This window comes from Ascaphus truei, chromosome 1 (assembly GCF_040206685.1).
Source record: "Ascaphus truei isolate aAscTru1 chromosome 1, aAscTru1.hap1, whole genome shotgun sequence".
Taxonomy (NCBI): Eukaryota; Metazoa; Chordata; class Amphibia; order Anura; family Ascaphidae; genus Ascaphus; species Ascaphus truei.
Genome location: NC_134483.1, coordinates 475,384,864 through 475,408,012, shown reverse-complemented (window position 1 = coordinate 475,408,012; position 23,149 = coordinate 475,384,864). Strand labels below are relative to the sequence as shown.

The 23,149-nt window shown below is 45.9% G+C and overlaps 1 protein-coding gene across 15 annotated transcripts in view; it reads right to left on the bottom strand.

Moving 5' to 3' along the window:
- APBB2 (amyloid beta precursor protein binding family B member 2) overlaps positions 1 to 23,149 on the bottom strand; it is a 457,842-nt gene that overhangs the window by 125,291 nt on the left and 309,402 nt on the right. For 11 of the 15 annotated variants that reach the window (XM_075567343.1, XM_075567401.1, XM_075567410.1 and 8 more), the window contains 3 exons: positions 13,043 to 13,105; positions 12,416 to 12,501; positions 11,697 to 11,757 (listed from right to left, as the gene is read on the bottom strand). In XM_075567343.1, coding sequence (XP_075423458.1) covers positions 11,697 to 11,757; positions 12,416 to 12,501; positions 13,043 to 13,105 — 210 coding nt within the window. The remainder of the gene's footprint in view (positions 1 to 11,696; positions 11,758 to 12,415; positions 12,502 to 13,042; positions 13,106 to 23,149) is intronic. The other 4 variants (XM_075567440.1, XM_075567451.1, XM_075567461.1 and 1 more) reach the window with 1 other exon arrangement.

Genomic DNA, 23,149 nt, shown 5'->3' with positions numbered 1-23,149 from the left:
CAGCCGCCACCAGTCTATGTTCTTTCACAACTAAATCTGTCTCACATTTTTATCTGGTCTGCAACTGTTGCATAAGCATATAATATATATTATCTTTAACTGTGCACGCAATGTCTTGTATATAATGTATACCCTGTTCATTTATGTAACTGTATTTGTAACCATGTATTTGTCATCATAACTCTGTGCCCAGGACATACTTGAAAACGAGAGGTAACTCTCAATGTATTACTTCCTGGTAAAACATTTTATAAATAAATAATGGCCTGTGTCGAGTGTTAGCAGTAGAGCGACGGAGGAAAGGACATATCGTTGCAGTGTTAAAGAGGAAAAATTGACAGGTTAGGTAACATTGTGCATGCAAGAGCAGAATGTGAGGGAGGAGTCCAATGTGATAAACGTGCTTGTCATACTGGATGTATGATAGTCCTGCCAGCAGTAATGTAGAAGAGGGCAATAGGGCCAGGCTTGGAAGGAAGTATGAGGAACTCCATGGCTTCGACATGTTAGGTTTTGGTTGGGCCACCCAGGATGATACAGAGTAGAGACAATCAGAGAGAGAGTGGGGGGGTGGGGGGGGAAAGTAAATTTGTGTGCTATTTAAAGCCAAAAGATGTGATAATGTATATATACAGTGTTCGACAAACCTATACATTTGCTCGCCCCGGGCGAGTGGATTTAACCCCCGGGCGAGTAAATATTGGCCCAAGCAGCACACTTTTGGTACTAGGTGGCGAGTAGATTTTTTTGTGTGGCGAGTAGATTTTTTGGTGATTTGTCAACCACTGTATACATATATGTATTTAAAATTATTATTTAAAAAAAAAAAAAAACCAGGAAACATTGCAGGTGGTGCATTATTTATCTGCAGTTTTATTCCAAGACTGCAAGTGGGTTTTAATGCTGTGTGTGGCACAGAGCCAAATCCTGCTGCAAACATGGAATATTTAAGCACTGCAGTCCTTTGTCACTGCCACAGACAGTCATCGCAGTCAGGCCAGCAATACCCACACCTCTTTCTCTACAATAAGACCACCAGCATGGCTCTGCTGCATGACAGAGCTCCGCATGCATTTTGTGAGAGAAAACTGATTACAAGGTCCTTAAATATAACTCACAGCTACGGCTATTACTTTGTTATGGCTATTACTTGCTCAAATTAACACACCTGTAGCTTGTAGGTTTTGGTTACTAATCTTCCCTGCCTGACATGTAAGTCCTGGTACCAGCGCAGGCAGTGTTAGGCATAATCCAGGGTTTTCCCCCAGTAGTGAGCAGCACCCTTGAGTGACAAGGGGGGAGGCGGGCTGGGGCCTGTGCTCTGCTCAATCCTGGGCTCAAGCTTTGGATCCTCCCCCTTGGTACTTAAGGGGCTGCACTCCCTAAATGTAGTAGTTGCCTCTCCCATGAGAGAGACTTGTCTCACAGAAGAGGTGTGCAGGGCTCTGTCACCTCCTATCCCCTCTCTTAGGGGAGTAGGAGTGAGTACCATACCCCTTACTCCATCAGGGAGTAGAGGACGAGTTAGGACCGACCTCTGGGGCCCATGCCTGGGGGTTGGATTCCGGGGACCATCCTAAAGCTGGAGACCAGAGTTACTGTATTCAGTTGCAGACTGCCTGCTGTATTCAGTATGGAGAAGAATAAAGCTAATCTTATATTATATTAGTGAAAGCACTGTATGTTTGCCTGCCTGGATGTCCGGTGTCCCTAGCGGCAATCTCATTGGTCCCTTGGGCCGCCCGCCCCCGCACACCTCTCATTGGGCTCACACACTCACCGCCCGCCCCCGCACACCTCTCATTGGGCTCACACACTCACACCACCCCCTTGGCCCGCCCCCCACACCTCTCATTGGCCTGAGGCGGAGTGACGGGCCAAAGGACACACACACACACACACACACACACACACACACACACACACAGACACACAGACACACACACACACTCTCCACCCTCCACCCTCCTCAGCGCGCACACACACACACACACACACACACACACACACACACACACTCCACCCTCCTCAACACACACACACACACACACACACACACACACACACACACACACACACACACACACACACACACACACACACCCTCCTCAGCGCGCGCACACACACACACACACACTCCACCCTCCTCAACACACACACACACACACACACACACACACACACACACACACACACACACACACTCCACCCTCCTTAACGGCTGCCCGGCCTTGACCCCCCCTCCCCCCCGCCCCTCCCGGCCGCTGGCCCGCAACAACGGAACCCCCCCTATCACCACTCCGCGGGACCTCAACATCACCCTCTCTCCCGGTGCTCACCCGCTCTCCCGGTGCTCACCCGCTCTCCCGGTGCTCACCCGCTCTCCCGGTGTTCCCCCCCCCCAGAGCACCCTCTCTCCCGGTGCTCCCTCTCCCCCGGTGCTCCCTCTCCCCCGGTGCTCCCTACACCCCCCCCCAGCTCTCACCTTCAGGCCTAGAGGCCGCGCCCCCAGCTCACCATCCCCGCGCGCGCTGCTCCCGCTCTCTCAGTCGGGAGCTGTACGGGCCGCGGCCCACACCACCTCCTGACCTGAGCGTCTCAGCTCCGCATCGCCGGGGAAACGGAGACCGCCGAGGAACCCGAGGAGGAGGAGGAGCGCGGCCCGGTGCGAGGTAAGTAACCGCACGGGAAGGGATCTTTCACCCCCCCCGGCCCGGTGCTTCACCCCACCCCCCCGGCCCTTCACCCCACCCCCCCGGCCCTTCACCCCACCCCCCCGGCCCTTCACCCGGCCCGGCGCTTCACCCCCCCGGCCTGGCCCTTCACCCGGCCCGGCCATGCCCTTCACCCCCCCCCCCCCCGGCCATGCCCTTCACCCCACCCCCCGGCCATGCCCTTCACCCCCCCCCCCGGCCATGCCCTTCACCCCCCCCCCCGGCCATGCCCTTCACCCCCCCCCCCGGCCATGCCCTTCACCCCCCCCCCCCTGGCCATGCCCTTCACCCCCCCCCCCTGGCCATGCCCTTCACCCCCCCCCCCCGGCCATGCCCTTCACCCCCCCCCCCCGGCCATGCCCTTCACCCCCCCCCCCCGGCCATGCCCTTCACCCCCCCCCCAGGCCATGCCCTTCACCCCCCCCGGCCATGCCCTTCACCCCCCCCCCGGCCATGCCCTTCACCCCCCCCCGGCCATGCCCTTCACCCCCCCCCCCGGCCATGCCCTTCACCACCCCCCCTCCGGCCATGCCCTTCACCCCCCCCCCCCCCCCGGCCATGCCCTTCACCCCCCCCCCCCCCGGTCATGCCCTTCACCCCCCCCCACAGACACACACACACACACACACACACGTAGACACACACACACACACACACACACACACACCTATACAGACACCTATACAGACACACGTATAAACACAGACACACGTATACACACAGACACACGTATATACACACACAGACACGTGTATATACACACACAGACACGTATACACACAGACACACGTATACACACAGACACACGTATACACACAGACACACGTATACACACAGACACACGTATACACACAGACACACGTATACACACAGACACACGTATACACACAGACACACGTATACACACAGACACACGTATACACACAGACACACGTATACACACACACACACGTATACACACACACACACGCATACACACACGCATACACACACACACACGTATACACACACACACACGTATACACACACACAGACACACGTATACACACACACGTATACACACACACACGTATACACACACGTATACACACACACACACACACGTATACACACACGTATACACACACACACACGTATACACACACGTATACACACACACATGTAGACACACACACGCGCGTATACACACACGCGTAGACACACACGCGCGTACACACACACGCGCGTACACACACACACGTGTACACACACACACGTACACACACGTGTACACACACGTATACATACACACGTAGACACACGTATACACACAGGCACACGTAAACGCACGCAGACGCGCGTAGACACGCACGCGCACGTAGACACGCACGCGCACGTAGACTCGGCTCCCCACCATTCCCAGCGCCCATCAACACCATCAGCGCCCACACATTGGCACCTTCGCACCTCCCCCATCGGCACACCCACATCAGCAAGAAACCCTCCCAAATCAGCACACCGATACAATCACCATCAGTACAGCCACAGCAGCAATACCACCGCACACCGCCATGGCCCGCGTGGACCACTCCCCACCCAAATGCCACCCCCACACCACAAACATCCCGGGCAACGCCGGGGCTCTCAGCTAGTCCTGTTATAAATATATTCCTGCCTGAGTTTGCAGTCTGTCAGGGGGAGTATGAGGGAGTTCTTCCACAGGGACTGCCTGCAGCTCTCCTGGAGCCTGCGGCAGATGGAGGCGCTGATTAAAGAATGACGGGGAACCAGATATCACCCCTAAAGCCTGTCCTGTTTCACCAACATCATCAGCGGGATCTAAGATCTTCTGTGAGCAACAGGTATGTAGCAGCACACATACCTGGGAGCCGGGGAATCTCCCAGAAGGTGGGGGAAACCCCGCTACACACCTTTCCTAAAATCTAAAAATAAATGAAAGCACTCACCCAAGTATTCCCTTCATTGTCCAGTCTCCTAACTAAGCATTTCTAGTAGAGATCAAGAACCCTCTTTGTAACACCCAAAGGCAACACAAACAAATGGTGGTTCTATTTAAGGCGCGCCACAAATGTTACTCTGCATGGTTTTATTCGAGGATAAGTTAGTAACAGATGATGTTACATCATTGATTATGCAATAAGGATAAGAATAATAAAGTCAAAGTAAAAAAGGAAGTCTAATATACAGTATATCGGGCGCTATGTACTCAAAGGGCAAATTCTGTCGCAAAGTCGTTATATTGGTGCAACTCGCACTCAAATATACCTGCGCTGGGCAGCGCCTGCGTATTAATGTACATTTTCACATATGTCTGCGAGGAGGGGGTTTTAGGGCGGAGTTACATTTGCATATTGACGCAGGTCTATGTGTTAAAGAAAATTTGCGTTACTTTTCTTGACGGGTTTCAGCGTTGGTTTTCTCTGTCCCCTTAAATGTTTGCGCCAAATATTAGCGCACCGTGCGTGAAATGTTAAAGCAGTAGAAAAACACTTATACGGTAAATATGTCGTGTTATAAACAGAAAAAAATGCAAAATGTGGTCGAAACTCCGTCAACACATACATAGAGCCCATACTGTGCAGACACATTGCTGCCTACTGAAGAAATGTTTTTTTCAGTTATTGTTTTTCGTTATAAGTACAGTAAGCTCAGTGACCTTATGGATTTTAGTTGCAGATTCGGTGGGCTCAGACTTACCGAGCAGCAGTAATTGTGGTGAAAAGTGATGGCCAAACGTGTGGTCATTTTTGAGCGTCACCACTTTCTATTTCCAGAGCAATTTATGTACAAAATACTGAGACCAACATGTTGCACAGTGGGAATTCTGCTCCTTAAAGCTGCAGTTCAAGCTGTCGTTTTAAAAAAACAACATTCATTCAGTATGTGCATCAATACAATCTATACACTGACAAGTGATTAGCCAAGTTGCTGATCGATCCGTTCTCCTGTAATGGATCGCTGAAGATTCGCTCAGGGTTCACTAAATGCATCTTGGGTAATCTTCTGCTGCACTGACAGACAAAGTTATGTGAGGAAGATCATGTGACCAAGCACGCACTAGATTCAATTGGTTCACTGTTAGGGAGGGCAGGGCTCAAAAAGGTGAAGCTGTTTCAGAAGGGGAAGGGGATGTGACTTTGTATATGGTTGCTATAGGAACAAAAATTTCTGGTATATTAGAATACATTAAAATGTTAATTTTTTTTAATTCTACAAGTATTTCTCATAATACAGAACTGATTTATTAAAACACACACACACACACACACACACACACACACACACACACACACACACACACACACACACACACACACACACACACACACACACACACACACGCTCGCGCGCGTAGGATATTGCTTGAACTACAGCTTTAATAAATAATTTTCAAATGTCTAATTTGCTCTTTGAACACAAGGAAAACATTTCAGTATGATGAAAATGTTACAGAGCATAAAATTGTAATGATGGCAAAGAAAATGCTCATCTAATGAAAATAAATGCAGAATCATGTTAAGCGTGGTCACTTCCACTTGTCTTTCGGTTCTAAACATTTGCAGAGTTTTGGTTCGTAGCGTTTTTCAGGGTTTTGTTTTGGATTGTTACCAATAATGTTAAAAACTAAAAATACGCAGGAAGTCTCTACAATAGCATAATAAAGCATGAAACATGCTTACAATATGTATTAAGTCAAAAAAACAATAAGGAATTAGGAAGAACTGAAAAAATGAAAATAGATGTCGAGGAACACAGGAGCCCGTGACCTGGTGTTCTGGTTCTGGTTCTAAATAGTTTTTTGGGCTTTGATTCTAAAACAATCTATAATCTATACATGTAAGGTTTTTGTAGGTTCTGATTGTACGCAGTTTTGCCTGTTTCTAGTAATTTTAGCAGGATTTTAAGCATAGTATACATGTTGGTCGTAATGGACAATGCAGAGTAGCTGCCATTTAAAACAATTTTGTCAATAAATAGTGCCATTTTCACATTTTACACAATCCAATATGCTATGTAATTTCTGGGGTTCTAAGTTTTGCAAATGTAGGTATCGCATATCATAAGACTTCAAAATAATGCTATAGTTATTATTACAATGAGTGCAAAGAAGACCGGGTGTATGCCTGCATATTATGCCTGCCTTTTCTGCATCTTCACAGAGCAGGGCCCTCATTACCTTTCGTACAGAAGCTGTTTGTTCTTGTTTGCCCTTAGTATGTAATTCTGTCTATCTAATATACATAACTCTGTACCCTGTTTGTACCACGCTGCGGAATATGTTGGTGCTTTACAAATAAACGATAATAATAATATCACGTTTATCCATAACATATCCTTAATGTAGTACACCTATGCATACAAATATATATTTTTAGCCCTACGAATAACGGTTTTCTACCCAATGCTACTTGTTGCACTATGTGGGCATCCACGAGGATGTCTTCTCCGTTCCCGTAGAGGCATCCAGTCCTGTGTTTTATTTTATGCTCTATGCATTTAGAATATGGAACACTATCTTTCTTAATAAATAAGCAGTATTGACCCTTTCATTCTCGGGAAGGTCAGCAACACTAAGCATTGTGAAATGTAATGTAGAATATGAATCCAAGTGTGTCTAAAATGTAGACTCTAAATCAAAAAGAATCCCTTTGCTGCCAAAGGTGCCAACAATATGTCCCCTCTCGTGTAAACCAGAAACATTACTGCTGTAGCTGATGTTTCAGTGTCATTTGAGATCTTCATCAGGGCTTTAAGATGCGATGCTTAATTTAAACTACAATTACTTGCATACCCCCCCCCCCCAAACAGTATTGAAGAAGTCACCACTTTGTCACATATGTTGGTGATGCCCACGGCTGATGAACCTGCAGTATATAGTATAGGGAGCTCTCTGGAAGCACACTCATTTCTAAGAACAACGTGAGGCTGTCTAAGAGTCGAGCAGCTTTCTCAGGCTCATATGGGGCAAACCTAGTTTGTGCTGCTTGATGATGGTATTTGGTGAAATTGAGCAGCCCTGGGACATCAGTGCAACTCCACTGACCACCACTTACAGAAGCAAAAAGCAGGAGGGGCTCGGCAACCCATGGTAACATTCAGGCTGTGCCCCAGGACCTCCCACAACCAACTCTCCACCTCCAGAGAAGTGGCAATAAAAATGACATTAATGTTTGATTGCCTTCAATCCCAATAGGTATTTTTGCTATATATACCAGAATCATGTGAATGCTGATTTGAATATTGTGTGTGGAATCCCTCCCAAAATCCCTTCCTTATTTCTGTAGCCCAACCCCTCGCCCCCTTTATAAATCCTGCAATAAAATACAAGTTTAAAAAAAATGAAACACTGCTGCAGCTACTTAAATATTCATACATTTATCAACCGGAGTATAAGTTCAATGATCTCCATCACCTGAGGAGTCACTAGCCTGTACTTCTCTAAATGGTTTGCTGTGCCTTACATTGATCTGTGCAGGACCAGTAAGCTCCACAGGCTGACGATGAGTCCGTTTAATTGCCTGCTAGAGGGTGTACGTAATATATTGCTTTGCTGGAGCTTCAAGCTCTGAAGGTTTTAGCCAATATATTTAGTGTTATGGCTGATTTCTTGGTTGGGAGGTGTATTTCTACTTCTTTCTGACACCACTTTGATATTTCAGTAACAGTAGAGCCTGCAATGCACTGAATTCAATGTAACAATAGCAGGCATTCTGAGTGTTCAGTACAGTGGTAATTATATTGTGAAGTTCTGAGGAACCCCAACCCTCTCTAATAGCGCATGTGAGATCAAATGCATTGTAAGTAACCCCAACACTCACTAATAGTGTGTCTTATGTCAGATGCATTGTAAGGAACCCCAACACTCACTAATATCGCGTCTGAGATCAGATGCATTGTAAGGAACCCCAACCCTCTCTAATAGCATGTCTGAAATCAGATGCATTGTAAGGAACCCCAACCCTCTCTAATAGCGCGTCTGAGATCAGATGCATTGTAAGCAACCCCAACCCTCTCTAATAGCACGTCTGAGATCAGATTCAGTGTAAGGAACCTCAACCCTCTCTAATAGTGTGTCTGAGATCAGATGCATTGTAAGGAACCCCAACCCTCTCTAATAGCGCGTCTGAGATCAGATTCATTGAAAGGAACCCCAACCCTCTCTAATAGCGCGTCTGAGATCAGATTCATTGTAAGGAACCCCAACCCTCTCTAATAGCGCGTCTGAGATCAGATGCATTGTAAGGAACCCCAACCCTCTCTAATAGCATGTCTGAAATCAGATGCATTGTAAGGAACCCCAACCCTCTCTAATAGCGCGTCTGAGATCAGATGCATTGTAAGCAACCCCAACCCTCTCTAATAGCACGTCTGAGATCAGATTCAGTGTAAGGAACCTCAACCCTCTCTAATAGTGTGTCTGAGATCAGATGCATTGTAAGGAACCACAACCCTCTCTAATAGCGCGTCTGAGATCAGATTCATTGAAAGGAACCCCAACCCTCTCTAATAGCGCGTCTGAGATCAGATTCATTGTAAGGAACCCCAACCCTCTCTAATAGCGCGTCTGAGATCAGATTCATTGAAAGGAACCCCAACCCTCTCTAATAGCGCGTCTGAGATCAGATTCATTGTAAGGAACCCCAACCCTCTCTAATAGCGCGTCTGAGATCAGATGCATTGTAAGGAACCCCAACCCTCTCTAATAGCACGTCTGGGATCAGATACATTGTAAGGAACCCCAACCCTCTCTAATACCGCATCTGAGATCAGATGCATTATAAATTCTTCTGTATTTGGTACAATTCTCAAATCTTCTGAAAATAGCAGGGAACCCTTTAGGGACGTCCAGGGAACCTGGTTGAAAAACACTGGCTTAGTAGAAAGGCCCGAGATGATTTGCTCTATCTGTACTATTCTGTATTCACACCCTGCATTGTCAGACAATGCTGTAAAGGAAGCAGCGGGGTCAATCAGTTTTCTGCTGATCATAACTATGGGGCCTATTCATTAAACTACAAGTTGAGCCAAAAATTGAATGCGATGTGAGGCAATACAATTTTTTTTTCTAAAATTAAAAGACTGGGCATAATGATTTTATATATCTCTATGTATCATTTTATTTGAAAACCTTGAAAACCGCAATCTCTCTCCAAACTATGAGCTTATATATTTAATGCAATTATTGTATCATATTTAACTGTATTCTAATAATTATTTTGTGAAGCATTATATCCTTTGTCCTCTCTCTCTCTCCCTCTGTGTGTATATATATATATATATATATATGTGTGTGTGTGTATATATATATATGTGAACTTTGAAACTCCACCATTACATGAACCGTGCTAGCCGAGAAGAGCAGCTACCGGCACCCCCTACGGAGGTCTGTATCTCCGAAAACAGGGAGTACCCAGAGCTGAAATTAATGGGGTTCAGCTCCGGAGACCCCCTGCTTCAATCCTGTGTAAAAAATAATAATAATAATAATAATAATAATAATAATAATAATGGATTGCCGCTTTAACTTCAATGGGGATATTTGTCTGAAAACGGCCACTTCTAAATATATAGAATAATGCCCCTAATCCCTACTAAATTATACAAACTACAGCAGGGCATTCACACGCAATTCATTTTACTTGATTTCCTTGCTTAACATCAGGGAAATAATGTGACGGTACCTAGAACAGGAATGGACATCATTTTTTCGGAGGTTACGCGTGTCCTCAAAGCTAATTATATGCAAAAACAACGGCCACAATACATCCTCTTAGCATAAGCGTCACGTTATCGTAGCATAAAAGGCTTTTCAGGGGAAGCGAGAGAGAGACAGAGAACACAATTCCTGTTACACTATATACCAGGGGAGGCCAACTCCAGTCATCAAGGGCCACCAACAGGTCAGGTTTTAAGGCTATCACTGCTTAAGCAAAGGTGGCTCAATCACTTCAGTCATTGACTGAGCCACCTGTGCTGAAGCAGGGATATCCTTAAAAGCTGACCTGTTGGTCTTGAGGACTGGAGTTGAGCACTGCTGGCATGGCGTATATAGACTAAAGCCCTTACAGGTGAACGGTAAACTAGTGTAAGGTTCAGTGATTTCTTTTAGCCACAAGGTGGCAGCAGAATTCTGTGGAAGCCATAAAGATTAGTGGAACAAGAAAATATACAATGCAATACAATTACAATAATGAAAACGGGTTGATTTGGTAGAGCACAGAAGTCCTTAGAAATTCACAATTCAGCTTATTACTTCTGCTGGCTGAAAGAGCAGGTTAGCACAGACACAAAGAAACTGATGGCAGCTTGTGGCACGCCTAGTTTTCCATTCCCCAATCATACTTTAAAGGCTTTATATACTATCTGAACCTCTGTGCAGGTTTCCTGTGTGCTTATTCCAGCATCATTTCACTTACTTGGCTGTGTTGGCCTTTACCCCCACAGGGTAACATTGGTGAAAAAGAAATGAATTGATTTCAAGATGTATTGTTCCATGATAAATCAGAAATCCCCCAAAGTGATTTCCAGGAGTTTTGAATGTGAAGATTGTGATACAACAGAAAACACATTAAAAGTTTCCGGGGCCAAGCGCAAAACTTTTTACTTCTATTGCCATTAGCCAGCGATAATGGCTATCACACATTAGATAATTAGATAATGGCTATCACACATTAGATAATTAGATAATGGCTATCACACATTAGAACTACCCAAAAGTTTACACAGGCTAAGCACACAGAATACCATATCACAGTGTGCATGCGGCTGCCCACTGAAGTATGATGTGATATTCTGTATGAAGCTGTAATCATTATTCACCTACACTAATTTGTTATGCATTTTGCTTGTGCAAAGCTGGCAGTCTGAGGAACAGCATTTTTGATCTTGAATTAATGTCACTTTTTTTTTTAAACTAGTCAAACATGCATAATTTGTTTGTTGAGATGCATGTAAATATGAAACAGAAGCCATCTTACTGACCTTGGCCTCAGGGTCACTGTTGATGCTGGAAGAGTCGTCTTCGTCGGAATGAGGGCCATTTCTGAGAAGGAGAAGGTTATGCACAGTTTTACGCTGACGCTTGGGACAATAAAACTAAAACATATATCATATACGCATGAAAAATTGCTAACAGCAATACTGGACTCTACTGGTATTTGGTTGGTCGAGCATGATGCGAAGGGGTGTGATTTGGGGGAGTTTGCTCTTTAAGTAGATTATTTTAATCCTGGGAACCTAAAAGAAACAGAAAATGTCCGGATTGCTTTTTTAACCCCTTCCCTGCCGGAGTCAACGCATTGCAGTGGATTGGTTAAAAGGGTTATTGGAACCTCGCTTTTATAAAAGGAAAAGGATTCCTGGACGTGAGGAAGTTAAATCCTTTTGACAGAAAAGCCGTGAAAAAAAAAAGACCCCTGACTAATGTATAAAAGTTGCAAATCAAAATCTCAGTTATAAATGATAACATAGAAAATGTGTGTGCATCTAAAATGCTAATAAAACTGCATTTCTCCAATTAACGGAACACTCTAAAGAGCTGGTTTTACCATTCAGTGGTTAGACGGGAATCCACAAGAACAGACTGAAAGAGAGAATGCCCTGCGCAGAGCACCAGCTGTGTGACTAAGGGGGCCCGAGAACCTCACTGAATGGCCAATATTACCGGCCGAAATTGGTATTTAGCACTGAAAGAACCTTGCCTTAGCTTTAAAGAGGCGTAGCGTAATGTTGCTCCTTCAAACTCCTTTAGACTCGGATCTGGGTTCACTGAGGCTGCGTGCAAGTCCTAAAGATAAACAAATCTCCGATTACGACATGGCGGTAATGTAGTGCACAGTATGAACGGAGCAAAAGACAATCGGCCATATTTACTAAGTGGCGCTACACCATAAGATATCTTCTGGTGCCGGAAGACATCTGATGGCACATTAACCTGAAGAGCCATAAGGTGTCTTTTGGCACTAGAAGGTGCCTTGGAATAGCAATGCTTAGTAAATATGGGCCAAAATGTTTTCCCTCCCTGCAAAGAAGCATAGAGAGGAATTTGGTTAAAAGAAAAAAGCATGCACTTTATGCCTGTGTGTTCATCTATTCATATGGATCAAGCATGTCATTCTAATTGAATAATTGACCAAGTTGGGTTACAAAGTCAGAGAGGTCAGAAGAAAAAAAAAGACTATGGTCATTGGCCAGAGAGATTGCCCCTTGTGGTACCCTCGTTCTTTTTTCGCCTGGTCTATGGATGATAACTGTGAAGATAACCCAGCCAGTGCCATGCACACACACATAAGGGAGACACCATGAAATGTTCTGACCAGAATACTTGCCTTCCAAATGTCAACATTAATCTTTCCCCCATTCAGAACAGCAAAATCACTCCATGGCTGTTTCTAGATATACAATTATTCACAGGGGAGGGAGGACATTGATAAAAAAAAAGAAAACAAAAACACAAGACAATGTTGTTAGCATATATTACACAGGATGAGTTAAGGATCAACAGCGCCTTAAATTCTTGGGTGCAACCACTCAATGCCAACACTGACCGAATCTCCCATTAACCTCTTTGCTGCCAGAAGGCCAATGCAGAGCAGGGCGTTACTAGCTCTTTGGCACCAAAGTGGTTCATTTTTCAAATTTTCTTAGTGGATAAAAGCCCTGGCATTTAAAAAAAAAAGCAGAAAGGGCACACTTTGTACTGCTTTTACACATCGGCTCTAAATCCTAATGGCTGCCATAGGTGTAAAATTGTTCGTAAGGTTTTTAAATGTAAGTGAGAATGGCATATGTCCACAGATGTGGCTGGTTTTAGTATGGGGGAGGGCGATTTGGAAGCGGAGTGGATGAAGTTTGCAGCCATTCTCCATGAGAAATAGAAAGGCCAGCTCAGATTTCTAAACCTCTCATTTAAAACTTGCACTGGCGGAAGCTGTCCGGAGCAAAATTAGCACCGTCTGTAAAGTTACACTCTGAATGGCTCTCTAGCATATTACTGGGAAATTGCCAGTTCAGTTTTTGAAATATTTGTTTTCCATCAATTCCTATACTGCGGGAAAAATGGTACAATGCATACAATATTCTATTCACAATGGCTGCCATCTGTAATCAGATGCATAAATAATATTTAGCAATAAAACATTTTTTTATACACATATATATATATATATATATATATATATATATATATATATATATATATATATATATATATATATATTTACATATTGTGATACCAGCACTGGCATCTAGGTGCTGGAAAGAGTTAATCCTCCCTGGAGTTGTCAAGAACACCTGAAATCTAATTAATCAGCGTTGGCTGAACTCCTGAAAAACAAGGAAGCAGCAAGGCACTGAGAGACAGTTTTTCCCCAGAGAAGGGGGAAGACAGAGGAGCTCCCCAGCTACCAGGAGCTGGTTAAAGAAGCTTGCAGAGAGTGAGAGACACTGCTGAGAGAGCCATGCTGAAGCAGTGACGTCTGGTTGCAGAGGACCTTAAAAGACTAAAGATAAGGCAAGCGCTTTGTTATTATCTGCAGAGACTTTGTATGGAATGTACATGTTTTGCGGCTGACAACCGGCTTAGCTGGCGGCCCTGATAGTAAGGGCCTGAGAAGTCAGTTAGTTCCCTGAATAGGAATAGGATTTTATTTTATTTGGTTTTCTTAAAGGGACGGTGAGCCTATTTGTATTATTTATCCCTGTAAATAAACCCCAAGTATAGAGAAATACAGCGTTTCCTGCCTCATTTGGAATAAAAGAGACTGCAATGTGTTGTCGGCATCACAATATATAGTTAGTTAAGTTATGGTGGGTAAAAAAAGTGACAAAAACCCTCCACAGCAAAGCATATAGCAAATGGAAATATTACTGTATGCTCATTTGCATGTCTTGGACAGGTTTGCAACCCCGCCTTTCACCATTATCACCCAGCACACAGCACTTCCACTGCAGCAAGGGATTCTGGGAAATGACATGCAAATGAGCACACAGTGCCACGTTTTGCTTCAAAACCATTCAACATGGTTTACTGGCTATGCATCTTAACCCTGGCTGTGCTCAAAGCTGTGACCATGCAGCAAGCTTAAGCCTATAGGGGAACCATGTTGAATGGTTTTGAAGCAAAAGGTGGCACTGTGTGCTCATTTGCATGTCATTTCCCAGAATCCCTTGCTGCAGTGAAAGTGCTGTGTGCTGGGTGATAATGGTGAAAGGCGGGGTTGCAGACCTGTCTGACATGCAAATGAGCATACAGTAATATATATATATATATAATGTTGGGTTTAGTTAGCAAGGCCACTGTATAAAATCTAATGACTCCCCTGTTTTGAAAGCAAGATCATGCTTATTACTGGCAATTTGAACTAACATTCAAGAAGTTACCATGGTGTATAGGTTACAGTGGTTTTAGTGGTTGCACTTACAGTATGCCTGGGCTACAACCTTTAGCACAGAAGAGTATATTGTACATGACTTATTCTAAAATAGAATGGAGCCCAAGCAATGGAAAGGGACGTAGATTGGGGAGAGCGCACGGCACTATTACAAGGCACAGTACTTACCAAAAACAAATGACAGGAGATGGAAAAGTTAGTATGGACTTAAAAAACAGACAATGAATCTGTGCATTTAGTCGTGGCTTTGAAAGCAAGCAAAATGAATCTGTGCAGGAGCACTGATTATAATCGTAATCCTGCTGTGGATACAAGAGCTGTGAAAAACATGAACATATCCAATATGCAGTTTGTGTTATTGGAATCAATTTGGAGCACTGGTGCCCTTCCAGCAATCAGCTGATGGTGGATGGGAGATCATAAGCGCCTGCATGTTTTCAGTAGGGATTAAGGGGAAATGTGTTTATGTCTCTAGGAAGGTGGACATTTAGATAAAAAAGGTCAGAAGAGAAATGTAACCATCTAAGGCTGGGGTGGGCAACCCCAGTCATCAAGAACCACCAAGAGGTCAGGTTTTCAGGATATCCCTGCTTCAGCACATGTGGCTCAATCAGTGGCTCAGGCCTGTAGCAGGGATGTCCTGAAAACCGGACTTCGTGGCGGCCCTTGAAGACTGGAGTTGCCCACTCTGAATCTAACGTCTCATCTTAGCAAAGGCGGGGGGAAAAAAACACTTCAAGGGTCTGCCCACATATCTAACACATGTTCCTCAAGAACCTCTGGGGATACAGCTGTGGTGCTGGAAAACACTGAGTCACTGCGCCTGGAACATTCAATTGTAAACTCCTCAGACTAAGACTATATAGCACCATATAAGAATATCAATTAGGATTGATTCCGAATCTTTGTTGATTTATACATGGACCTAAACATTGTGTGGACTATGGGGAGACTCATTAACATCCAATACCGGTTATTTTAGCGCCATCTAGTGTTAGCTGTCAGTCAAGTCAATGGCAGTTCCCGCAGGATCACGTTGCATTAACCCCTATCGGAGGTTTAGTGAAGCCTGGCATATGTATCATGAGAATTTGGGTGTTGAAATCATGATAGAAGAAACATTTTCTATTGTGTGTCTTTTAGCCTCTATATCTCAATGCATTATTGCCCTGTTTGTTCCAGCCTGAGATTTCAGGAGTGTCAATAGGTCTAGTTAAGCAACAAACACATTGGAAAAAGATGCATCGAAATGCTGCATCTTTTCTCATTATTTTGTATGTCTTTAGTATCAATAAACTCTGATAGGTCTAGGTGGAGGGGTGTAACAATTTGAATCAAACGTAAGCAACTTCATTACAGATGCTGCTGAAAAAGGAAATATGAAAGAAAAAATGGATCTATGCTAAGAAATGATTTTCTTTCTACTGATACAATGACTTCCTTCCGACCCTCACTGCACAAAAGTGCTTGTTCCCAAAGAACAAGAGATACGATTTTCCCTTTCCATCCCAACTTAACCAGATCCTGATCACAGCCCCTGGCTGCCAGGAGCCTCTGTATATCATTCTGCGTGGAACCCAAACGCCAAAACTCTCCATTATGTGAAAAACTTTCTAAAACCAGGGGTTCTGCCAGGGAACATGTCCCTCAGCATCCAGGTGATTCGTTCATAACCTGGTTCAGTGGGGAACAAAAAATAAATAAAATCAGATTGCTTCTTCAAGTAATTCACAGGCACCGGGTGTCTCTTAAACGTGTTGGTTTGCAGGCAACATCCTCGCTCGGTTTCTCCCTGGTAATCACAGGATTAATTGAAAACTGACAAGAGAAGCATCACTAGAGGATGTCAGCTCAGAGCACAAGAAATATGTTCCAGCTCCCAGTAGAGATAGGCCCCTTTCAGCAATTGGATAGCTGACATTCCTCAAACATTCACGCCTTGTAATGTGCACTCCAGTTATCTGTCAGTGGCTGGTGACGTGATTGTGTTTTACTTTGTAAGTGCCTGAAGGGGTGAGATTCCAGTAGCTAAGCCTGGGAGTGCTTTGTATTAACATGGAAATCTAAGTCACAATGACCTCTAGTCAGGGGCGTAGCTATAGCCGGGGCAAAGCCCGGGGGCCCAATCTCCCCTCCCCCCTGTCAGCGGCACTTTGCGGCCCTGACATGCAGTAGGAAGCACAGAGGGAAATTCCTTCCTCTGCAGGTGGATGGGCCCAGGTCAGGGGGCGGGGCCCTGACATGCAGTAGGAAGCACAGAGGGAAATACCTTCCTCTGCAGGTGGGCGGGGCCTGGGTAAGGGGGCGGGGCCTTGACATGCAGTAGGAAGCACAGAGGGAAATACCTTCCTCTGCAGGTGGGCGGGGCCTGGGTAAGGGGGCGGGGCCTTGACATGCAGTAGGAAGCACAGAGGGAAATTACTTCCTCTGCAGGTGGGCTGGGTCAGGGGGCGGGGCCCTGACATGCAGTAGGAAGCACAGAGGGAAATTCCTTCCTCTGCAGGTGGGCGGGGCCTGGTCAGGGGGCGGGGCCCTGACATGCAGTAGGAAGCACAGAGGGAAATTCCTTCCTCTGCAGGTGGGCGGGGCCTGGTCAGGGGGCGGGGCCCTGACATGCAGTAGGAAGCACAGAGGGAAATACCTTCCTCTGCAGGTGGGCGGGCCCAGGTCAGGGGGCGGGGCCCTGACATGCAGTAGGAAGCACAGAGGGAAATCCCTTCCTCTGCAGGTGGGCGGGGCCTGGGTCAGGGGGCGGGGCCCTGACATGCAGTAGGAAGCACAGAGGGAAATTCCTTCCTCTGCAGGTGGGCGGGGCCTGGTCAGGGGGCGGGGCCCTGACATGCAGTAGGAAGCACAGAGGGAAATACCTTCCTCTGCAGGTGGGCGGGGCCTGGGTCAGGGGGCGGGGCCCTGACATGCAGTAGGAAGCACAGAGGGAAATTCCTTCCTCTGCAGGTGGGCGGGCCCAGGTCAGGGGGCGGGGCCCTGACATGCAGTAGGAAGCACAGAGGGAAATCCCTTCCTCTGCAGGTGGGCGGGGCCTGGGTCAGGGGGCGGGGCCCTGACATGCAGTAGGAAGCACAAAGGGAAATCCCTTCCTCTGCAGGTGGGCGGGGCCTGGGTCAGGGGGCGGGGCCCTGACATGCAGTAGGAAGCACAAAGGGAAATACCTTCCTCTGCAGGTGGGCGGGGCCTGGGTCAGGGGGCGGGGCCCTGACATGCAGTAGGAAGCACAGAGGGAAATACCTTCCTCTGCAGGTGGATGGGCCCAGGTCAGGGGGCGGGGCCCTGACATGCAGTAGGAAGCACAGAGGGAAATACCTTCCTCTGCAGGTGGATGGGCCCAGGTCAGGGGGCGGGGCCCTGACATGCAGTAGGAAGCACAGAGGGAAATACCTTCCTCTGCAGGTGGATGGGCCCAGGTCAGGGGGCGGGGCCCTGACATGCAGTAGGAAGCACAGAGGGAAATACCTTCCTCTGCAGGTGGGCGGGGCCTGGGTCAGGGGGCGGGGCCCTGACATGCAGTAGGAAGCACAGAGGGAAATCCCTTCCTCTGCAGGTGGGCGGGGTCAGGGGGCGGGGCCCTGACATGCAGTAGGAAGCACAGAGGGAAATACCTTCCTCTGCAGGTGGATGGGCCCAGGTCAGGGGGCGGGGCCCTGAGATGCGGGAAGAAAGCACAGAGGGAAATTCCTTCCTCTGCAGGTGGATGGGCCCAGGTCAGGGGGCGGGGCCCTGACATGCAGTAGGAAGCACAGAGGGAAATACCTTCCTCTGCAGAGCCTTCAGAGGTGGGTGGGGCCTAGTTCAGGGGCGGGGCCTCAAGTAGTGCAGCGTGGGGCTGGAGCTGCAGCCTGAGAGACAGGCTGTGAAAGGTGAGTGAGGGGAAGGGTTAAATCACAGGGGTAAAAACAGACATGAAAAGGAAAGGATACAGGAAGTAAGAGAGAAAATGAAGTACAAGAGAAAAATATATAAGAGGGAAAAGAAAGACATGAGAGAGAGAGCAGAGATGCAAAGAGAGAGAGATATGAGGGGGCCCTGAATTTTTTTGCCTGGGGGCCCGCACATGTCTAGCTACGCCACTGTCTCTAGTGTGTACTAACTAAGGGGGTCAAATAACTGAATGCCCTCTATGAATTGTTTGGCGACACATTTTTATATTTATACGGCTGGCATAAGCTTATAGGGCTCCATGTTAAAGAGGCAATCCAAGGCGGTGGCTTTTTTTGCAATATATATATAGTTTAAGCAGGGTTCTCTGGAGCTGAACACAATTAATCTCAGCTCTGGGGACCCCCTACTTCCGGAGATACCTGTGAATTAGGTGCCGGTAGCAGCTGTGCTTGGCTACCAGGGTTCACAATATGTCCGCTGTTCAGATATTCCTCGGCCTGTGGGCCAATAGGAAGCTGTGACGTCATCGGTGCGGCTTCCTTTTGGCCCATGTGACGTGGGAGCTTCAAACCTGAAAGCACTGCTTGCTGAGCCGGAGCAGCTACCGGCACCTACTTCGGAGGGAAACATCTCTGGAAATAGGGGGTCCCCGAAGCTGAAATTAGTGGGGTTCATCTCTGGAGACCCCCTGCTTCAATTCTATATTTGTAAAAAAATAATAATTTGACGGCTAGTACTGCTCATTTAAAGTGGATACGAATCAAATAGTGATACTGTGTGTGCTCATTTCCATGTCATTTCCCAGAATCCCTGGCTGCAGTGGAAGCACTGTATGCTAGGAGATAATGGGGAAAGGCCGGGTTACAGATCTGTCTGAGACGTGAATATGCTCACAAGTGATAGTTTTATTTGCTGTATTTTAAGGTTAATGGGACTTAGATGTACATCCACATTTTACCTTTTTATATTTACTTTCAACCTCGTAATCCATTAACAGCATTTATTTTCCTTTACCTGTAAACCCTTAATAACAGTTACTACAGTATATTAAATACATTTAAAAAGTGACTATGAAGCAATAATCCAGGGGTCCCATTGCTACTTATTTTCTGAAACGCTTAATGTATTAAGACTGTAAAATTAGTAAAGTGACACTACAAAGAGAAGGAAATTGATGACCAAAGATGTTTTGGTAATTAAATAATACACTAAATAATTTACAGGAAAACATAAAATGCTGAAGTTCCTCTTGGGAACTGGATTTAGAAGATCTACCGTATCTACCAATTGATGTGTGGTGGGGAGAGGAACTGCTAAAGATAGTTTAATATACATTAGCAAAAGGGTATTTAGCAAATAGCGATATTCCTTTCCTGTCTGACTCTTGCCCTTAGCTACTCTAAATGCTGTCCTAACATCCTCTACCCCCCCAAAAAAAACCTTCCCTCTACCAATGCAAACAGGAACCAGAGCAGTGGTGCTCAATGTTGGCGGTTATGATGAAGACCGGGGAAATATCCTGAAGACAGCCCTTGTATGTGTGAGCCACAGAAAATGCCTTTTGTGTTTTAGCTTTACAGTATTTTTTATATATGTTTATGGATGATATCTATATAGCTATACTGCACTTGGTGATTCTAGCCCAGGTGACTTAACAGGACCTCTCTGTGACCTCTATTTAATCTGCTGGGAAGCTGCTTTTCTATGTCAGGGAGAAGTCTGCACCTCATTCACTCGTACTGAGCTCAGAGCCTCCCCTGACAAAGAGAAGCGGGATGTTAACATATTGAATAAGCAGAGAAGGTTGGGTAGCCGTTTTGGTCCTTTCTTCTGTGTAGTAACAAAGGAGAGGGAGGGAGTAGGTGCTATGACACCTTTTATTGGATCAACAAGTAGTTGAAATGTTACAAGCTTTCAAACCTCTCAGGGTCCTTCATCGGGTATGTTCGGGTATGAGAGGTTCAAAAGCTTGTAACACATTGACTACTTGTTGGTCCAATAAAAGGTACCATACCACCTAGTCCCTCACCCTCCTGTGTTACATACTGAATAAGAACCTTGGTTTTAAAATATGGAGGTAAAACAGTGCAAGGCCCGCCTGAAAAGTCCCCTTTCCAAGAAACCATTTCCATAGCTTTGTAAAATCACCCTGTTTTCCCAATGTTGCTTATTTTTTGCATTATGCAGTTGTTACTAATTGTATTCCTTGTACAGTATAACATCTCAGTAAGGCACTGAGCACTCTGATTAGCTCTACATTAAAGCTGCAGTTCAGTCTATATCCTGCATGTGTGGTTTTTTTAATAAATCAGTTCTGTAGTAAGAAATAATACTTTTAGCATTTTCTGTTTTTAAAAAAACAACTTTGAAAGACCAATTTTCTTGTATTCTATTTTAACAAGCATTTGCTAAGGCACTGCCCCTTCATGGCCTGTCACAAACCCAGGCACACCCCTTTGTCAGCACTGCCCTCCCTCTCTCTAAACGTGCACTAGCATTTGGTCACATGATCTTCCTCATACAGTAGTACATTCAAGGAAGCTGGAGAAAAGGGATCAGCCATGCATAGCAGCTCGGATAGGCGATTTCAAACTTATTACAGTGTTTATTCCATTCATTGCACATGTATATAATGTAAAATTGTAATAATTCCATTTATAGCAAACGTGTATATGTGAATATTATTTAGATGTATATGTATGTTACTGAAATGTGGAGTGAGTGTGTAGGTAAATACACACAATACACTTCCACTGCATATATATATATATATATATATATATATATATATATATATATATATATATATATATATATATATATATATATATATATTATATATGTATGTATATGTGAAGTTATGTGAGTAAAAAAGTGACAAAAACCCTCCATAGCAAGGCAAATAGCAAATGGAAATATTACTGTATGCTCATTTGTATGTATATATATATTTATATACACACACTTCAAATACGGATAGTGATTCACGTAAATGATATATATATTCACTTTCTGGGAGTATAAGAGTGACTGTCCTGTTGTTCCTTTTTTTGTATCCATCATTGAATGGTATGCACCCTCTCTTTACGTTTATTTTATACTAGCTGAGAGACCCGGCGTTGCCCGGGATGTAATGTTCCCGCTCCTCTCTCTCTCCTCACCCCTCCCCCTCTCTCTGTTTGTCCCCCATTCACATCAATCCAATTCCCCCCCTCCCTCCTTTACAGCTTCATGCAGTGTGTGTGCGTCAGTCATTGTGTGTGCGTCAGTCAGTCAGTGTGTGTGCGCGCGCGTCAGTGAGTCTGACGCAGAAACACAAACACACACACACACTGACTGACGCACACACACACAGTCAGTGTGTGCGTGTGTGTGTGCCTCAGTCAGTCAGTGTGTGCGTGCGGCAGTCAGTCAGTCATTCAGTCAGTGTGTGGGTGTGGGGGTGTGCGCGCGCGCGCGTCAGTAAGTGTGTGTGTGTCAGTCAGTGTGTGTGTGTGTGTGTGTCAGTCAGTGTGTGTCAGTCAGTGTGTGTGTGTGTGTGTGTGAGTGTCAGTGTGTGTGTGTCAGTGTGTGTGTGTCAGTGTGTGTGTGTGTGTCAGTGTCAGTGTGTGTGTGTGTGTCAGTGTATGCGTGTGTGTGTGTGTCAGTGTGTGTGTGTGTACCATTCATTGTGTGTGTGCGCGCGCGCGCGCGTCAGTCTGTGTGTGCGCGTGGGGGTGTGCGCGCGTGCGTCAGTCAGTGTGTGTGTGTGTGTGTGTGTCAGTCAGTGTGTGTGTGTGTTTGTTTGTGTCAGTGTGTGTGTGTGTGTGTGCAGCCGTCAGTGTGTGTGTGTGCAGCAGTCAGTGGGTGTGTGTGCAGCAGTCAGTGTGTGTGTGTGTGTGTGTGTGTGTGCGCGCGTCAGTCTGTGTGCGTGTGGCTGTGAGGGGTTGTGTGCATGCGGCTGTGAGGGGTTGTGTGCGTGCGTCAGTATGTATGTGTGTGTGTCAGTCAGTGCGTCAATCAGTCAGTGTGTGTGTGTGTGTGCGTGCGTCAGTCAGTGTGTGCGTGCGTCAGTGTGTGTGCGTGCGTCAGTCAGGGTGTGTGCGTGCGTCAGTCAGGGTGTGTGCATGCGTCAGTCAGGGTGTGTGCGTGCGTCAGTCAGGGTGT